Raw genomic sequence first — 6,149 nt, 5'->3', positions numbered from 1 at the left:
TGTGCACCTACGTCAAGAACGACCCGCCGGCGGCAGGTAGAAGTCAAGCGGAAGTGGCTGCATCAGCGAAATGGGAAGAAGGTGTTGAAAAAGCACGTGCCACGATTTTGCTGCTGCCGGAAGAGAACCAGTTCGGTATGATTCGAGCGACGACGACGGCGAAGGAAGCTTGGGCGGCGTTGACCATGGCAAGCATCACCAGAAGGCAACGCTGTTCACCAGGGTTTCGTTACTGCAACGGATGTGCGAGACCCGGTATACGGAAGGTGAGGATATGGACGACTATCTCACAAAAATGGAGGAACTGTACACCAAGTTGTGCAGCGCAGGAAAGGACTTGGGAGAAGACACCATGGTACCATGGTGGCCTTTATAGGATACTGCAAGATGACGTCACGAAGCTATGCACTGACAGTTCACAGAGCTTGTTTACATGGACTTAGTTTCTGGCCAAGATCCGGCAAAATTGCTTTTCGATAGAACTTCGGAATAATGAGAGTTGGACGATTGGTTTTGTACTATTAGAGCTGAATGTACTCGATATTTACGTATCACAATGATATCGGAACGGAAAACGAGATTTAAATTTTTCGCCGGTCGTTCAAAATTCTAACACCTTGTAAACAAGCTCGCTGAACTGTCAAACAAAGTGAGGTTAGACCGGTGCTTGCAGTACTCTATGGTCCACTGCACGAATTTATTCTGGCCTGCTTACTCTCACACGAAATTTGACGTTTGAGCGGTGTCGGCACCTCTCAAACGTCAAATTTCGTGTGAGAGTAAGCAGACCAGAATAAATTCGTGCAGTGGACCATCCTGCGAGGGCTACCCAAATCGTTTAACGCGTTGACAACCGCTCTGGAAACGCATGCGGACGATGCCCTGACGTTGAACCTCATCCGGGAGAAGCTGCTGGACGAGGTAAGCAAGCAAAACCGAAACTCGACCGGCGGATCGGCACTGAAAGCTGCTGGTCGTAAATCAATTGTGTGCCATTTTTGCAAGCAACCTGGCCACAAGCAACGTGACTGCAAGCAGCAGAAAGAGTCAAGAGGAGTCAAGAGGCAAAACGCGAAGGTTGCCCGGGACGGTGGTATGTACGCTCTGACCATCGGGAGCGGGGCCACGGTGAACGACTGGATCATCGATTCCGGTGCAAGTTCGCACATGACGTCCAACAGGGAATTTTTCGACGAGCTGGAACCGGCGACAGGTGAGGTAGAGTTGGCCGACGGCCGCGTAGTGGCTCTAGCTGGTACTGGGACCGGCGTGATCCAATGCGTGGACGGTTCTGGAAGGACGAACAAAATTCGATTGCATCACGTGATGTTTGTGCCGAAGCTGTCAGCCAGCCTTTTGTCAGTGCTTACTATGACCAACCGGAAGGCGGAGGTGAAGTTTGACGGTGAAAAATGCAAAATCGTCGTCAATAGCAACGAGATCGCCATAGCAACGAAACGCAAAAAGCTGTATTGACTCGACAAACCGGAGCAAGCGTTCGCCTTGCAAGTGGCAGCATCTCACAAGCGAGATTGCCAACACACGTGGCACCGGCGGTTTGGGCATCGTGAGCCAGATGCTTTGAACGTACTGCTAAAGAAAAAGCAGGTCAACGGAATGACGGGTGGCTGATTGCGGAATACGCGAAGACTGTGAATGCTGTGTCAGAGGAAAGCAAGCTCAAACTCCCTTCCCAAAGACCACCGAGAAAAAAACCAGCGCGCCGTTGGACCTCATCCACTCGGACGTGTATGGACCCCTGGAGACCCCCTCGGTTAGTGGATTTCGTTATTTTGTTTCATTTGTTGACGACCACAGTCGCTACTGTACGATTTATTTTTTGAAGAAAAAATCCGAGGTCGCCGACCGTATTGAGGAATTTTGCAACTACGTTCGCACCCAGTTCGGAAGCGCTTGGGATATGCATCCGGTCAGACAGGGGAGGGGAGTAGGCAAGCGAAGCACTGATGGAAAAGCGAAGTAAGCTACAGGACAAGGCGAAGGAAATGACGTTCGTCGGCTATTCCAACCACCATAAGGCATACCGGTTCATCGATTTGACCACTAACAAGTTGGTCATCAGCCGAGACGTCAAATTCGTTGAGAAGGAGTTTGTCCAACCCGGTACCGACGTTCCAAATCTGAAGGAGGAGTCATACGCTGACATCCTAAATCCGTACCAACCATCGTCCACACCGCGAAAATCGGGAGGCTACGGTGAGCGGGTTACGTCATCAGGGTGTCGGATAGCAACCCGACTAAAATGGTTCTCGAGAGTCATCCGTTCGGTACAAGAAAACGTGGTGCGCAGCGAGCTAGTTGGGTCGACCAAGTGGAAGACGATCTGTGGACCCTACGCAGAGTGCGTAACTGGAGACACAAAGCCATGGACCGAGTGGAATAGAGACGGCTACTATGTACAGCAGAGGACACCCAGGCCTTAGCCTGATCGGTGGTGGTGGTAAACAATGCTCATTTTCAACCCCACTCCCCCCTATGTCAAGACACTGCATGTAAATCTGATCTCTGTCCTCCATCACACTACGCCGCATCGTATGAAGGAGTTTAAGAAAATTGCGAGGAGCGAAAAAAAAAATGTTTCCCGCAACAACTGTTGTGGTGCAGAGGTATACTCGGTCTCTACTAGCAACGGATATTGCACTAACATCCCTTCCCTTCGTATACGATCGATGTTTCTACGTTTGCCAAGGTATGTCATATTTCTGCGCCAAAAGCAAGGAACAATTGATTCGATTTCTCAATCTTTATTAGCTTATGTAATCTGGTGCTCAAGACTGGTTACTGGATTATCGTAACTCGTGTTTTTAACGTTGAATAAAATTTACAATATTTAGTTCCGTGCCTAAATAGCGTTGATATCAGTCCAGCGCTTCCGAAAAATCGAGTTTTACGTCGATACAAAAATCGCACCATTCCATTACAAGATGTTGTCTACATTATAGTATATAGTATAGTGTTAAAGTGCAACATTAACTGACAAAACAAAGTTCTTTTAATTTGCCGCCTTAGCGCCCTGTTTCTTGGCCGCCGTGACACATTTGGCCATCGTGGGCGAAGCTCGCGTGATCGGATCGGTCATGAAGAAGTCCGCCAGCTGCTTCTGGCTGACGTCCACCTTGCTGCCATCGAAGTGCACGGCGGCGTTCCTCAGCATCTCCCCAGCGGCATTGAAGAAGTTGGCCTTCTCGAGACGTCCGTAGCGGACCAGATGCGGGGCGATGTCCTCCATGCGGGAACGCAGCTCATCCAGGGTGTCGTACGGCAACGGCGCTCCGGCAATTTCCGACAGGGCACGCAGGATCTTCCAGTCCTCGCGGGCCAGCCCTGGAGGAGTGACCGCAACCAGCGTTTGCTGAGCTCGACCTTCCGTGTTGACGTAGGTGCCCTGCTTCTCGGTGTAGGCAGCTCCGGGCAGGATGGCGTGGGCCATTTCCGCTCCGGCGTCGCCGTGGTGTCCCTGGTAGATGACGAAGCAATCCTTCGGCAGCTGCTCCTTCTTGATGGCTCCGGCGTCGGCACCGAGCAGGAACAGGACCTTCGGATCGGAAGCCAACGCGGAATCTACGCCGGCCGAGTAACCGACATCGAGGGCGGCTGTTTGAGCTGCGGTGGTTTGCAGCACGTTCCAGACCTTCCAGTTGGGCTGCGGGGGGAATAGAAGGGCGTTTTCTATAAAGGGCTGCATTAGAAACGAGAGAGCTTCAAACTTACATCAGCCGGCTGGAGCGAGTTGGCAAAGACGTGCAGGGCGGTTACGAACGCGGAGCCGTCCTTGCGGGCCAGCTGGTTGGCGCCGACGATGATCAACGGCTTCTTGGCGGCCTTCAGTTTCTTGGCAAACGGATGGTTACCGCTGGCGATGTCCCGGACCAGAGAGGGATCGCTTCCAAGATGCTAAAAGATACATTTGTTTGCATAAAAATAGAAGATCACCAACACTCAAACACTGAAGATACCGGTAGTTAGTCCTAAGCAGTAATATCTCATTGGTTCCATGTCTGAGTGTCGCTGATCTGGTGATCTGGAGTAGCAACTACGGGCGATGGTAACTTACCTCATATTCATAGGACAGGTTGACCTTGGGTCCAATCATCGCGATGTTCTGTTCATTATGGACGTATCCCTTGCGCAGGCGGGTGTTCAATAGCGGAGCCTCATATCTGGGATTGGTTCCGACCAGCAGGACCAGATCGGCTTCCTCGCAAGCGGCAATCGACGAATTCAGCAGGTAGCTGGAGCGGAAATCCGTTCCCGACCCATCGGTGGGGAACTTCTGCTCGGTGCAGAGTGTTTCCGATCCCAAACGGTTCAGGAGGTCCTTGAGAGCGACAAGGGATTCAGCATCGGCCAATCCTCCGGCCACGGCGGCGATCTTGCCCTTAGGGGCACCACGGAGGGCTTGAGCGATTGTGATCAGAGCCGATTCCCATTCGACGGCTTCCAGCTCGCCACTGGGATTACGCAACATCGGAGCAATCAAACGCTGGCGCTTCAAACCGTCGCAGGCGAAGCGGGACTTGTCCGATAGCCATTCCTCATTGATTTCCTCGTTTTCGCGAGGCAAGATTCGGAGAACTTCTCCGGTACGGGTGCTAACAATGATGTTGCTTCCGACAGCGTCCAACACATCAATGGACTCGACCTTGCGGATTTCCCACGGGCGAGCCACGAAGCTGTACGGTTTGTTAGTCAAAGCTCCGACCGGACACAAATCAATAACGTTTCCGGACAGCTCCGACAGGAAGAACTTCTCGACGTACGTGCCGATCTGCATGTCGTTACCACGCCCAGTCGTTCCCAGATCATCGACTCCGGCCACTTCCGAGGCAAATCGGATACATCTGGTACAGTGGATGCACCGGGTCATGATGGTCTTCACCAATGGGCCAATGTCCTTGTCCTCAACGGCACGCTTTCCACTGTGGTCGATATCGGTGAACCGAGACCGATCCGATCCGAAGGCCATGGCCTGATCCTGCAGATCACACTCGCCTCCCTGGTCACAAATGGGGCAATCCAGCGGGTGGTTCATCAGCAAGAACTCCATCACACCCTCGCGAGCCTTGCGGGTCATCTCCGAGTTGGTCTTGATGCGCCATCCCTTCATCACAGGCATAGCACAAGCGGCCACCGGCTTTGGCGACTTTTCCACCTCCACCAAGCACATACGACAATTTCCGGCCACGGCCAGCCGCTCATGGTAGCAGAAGCGCGGAATTTCGACACCCACTGCAGCTGCAGCCTACAAGGAAAAAACAAACACCCAATTTAGTCGTAGAAAAACAGCAATTGCGCAGCAATAAATGTCCCCTCCTTACCTGCAGCACCGTGGTTCCCGGCTCGACCATCACCGGCACATCGTCGACAAACACTTCGATCTTCTCCGGGGCTTTGGCCGGAGTCGTGGCCGTGGTACGGACGGCGGTTTGCGTGGCGGGGCAGCGCACCCCAACCACCAGTGCCCTGGTCAACGGCGCACGAAGCATCTTGCCCTGCGGTCAGTAGTACGGATTCACAATTTTATTCTGCAACCGAAACAATCAAAACAAAAAGCCTGTTATCGATCCACAGTCCTCGCAGGCACGGAGCCAAATTTCGACCGCTGCAGCAGCCGCGATTGTCAAACGTGTAGAAAATCAACCCCGCAAAATTACATAATTTCCATCGGAACTCCTAACTCCGTTTGACCACCGTAAACAAACCGCAGCACTGTAACTTTCACACGGCCGGAAGCAGTTCGCCCCTGGCACACGCAGCAAATACCTACCGAAACGGAAAACGGGCACCGAATGCGAGAAAATTGGAAAATTTTGTGGCAAAAGGTATTTTTCTGTCCGCTGCTCACCTCGGGATTTTCGTTTGACGTCTAGCCAGCCGACCGTCAGCACCAACTATCAGTGGATTTTTCTCTCGGCGTGGAAAAGTAAACAAAGAAGAATGCGCGAACCGGTTCAAGTTTTTTGACGTTTTCGTGTGACAAACTTCTGGAACAACATTTGAAAAAAGCCCGGGAGAAGTTGTGCCTTTTTCTGAAATCAAAAGGGAGTCTCCCTGATAAAAATAAATATTATGTTTCCAGTTCAAAACCGAATTAGCGACATTTTTTCTTCGACTTCCGCTGCTTTTAC

General features: G+C 51.9%; 1 protein-coding gene across 1 annotated transcript; it reads right to left on the bottom strand.

Annotated features, from left to right (window-relative positions):
* Positions 1-2,749: 2,749 nt before the first annotated feature.
* Positions 2,750-5,943, bottom strand: LOC109428450 (NADH-ubiquinone oxidoreductase 75 kDa subunit, mitochondrial). Its single transcript, XM_019704216.3, has 5 exons — positions 5,789-5,943; positions 5,340-5,546; positions 4,076-5,263; positions 3,733-3,915; positions 2,750-3,664 (listed from the first exon to the last, which is right to left on the bottom strand). The coding sequence occupies exons 2-5, from the start codon at positions 5,505-5,507 to the stop codon at positions 3,014-3,016; spliced, it is 2,190 nt and encodes a 729-aa protein (XP_019559761.3). The 5' UTR covers positions 5,508-5,546; positions 5,789-5,943; the 3' UTR covers positions 2,750-3,013.
* Between the last annotated feature and the right edge of the window lie 206 nt (positions 5,944-6,149).

Source organism: Aedes albopictus, chromosome 1, assembly GCF_035046485.1.
Source record: "Aedes albopictus strain Foshan chromosome 1, AalbF5, whole genome shotgun sequence".
Taxonomy (NCBI): domain Eukaryota; kingdom Metazoa; phylum Arthropoda; class Insecta; order Diptera; family Culicidae; genus Aedes; species Aedes albopictus.
Note: the sequence above shows the minus strand (reverse complement) of the source record. Positions and strands in the feature narration are given on the sequence as shown.

Excerpts from the sequence above, each read along its gene's own strand:
- LOC109428450 (XM_019704216.3), bottom strand. The coding sequence starts at position 5,507 with ATGCTTCGTGCGCCGTTGACCAGGGCACTGGTGGTTGGGGTGCGCTGC. Across the intron at positions 5,264-5,339 it reads CGGGAACCACGGTGCTGCAG|GCTGCAGCTGCAGTGGGTGT; the intron begins GTAAGGAGGGGA and ends TTTTCCTTGTAG. Across the intron at positions 3,665-3,732 it reads ACTCGCTCCAGCCGGCTGAT|CCCAACTGGAAGGTCTGGAA; the intron begins GTAAGTTTGAAG and ends TTCCCCCCGCAG.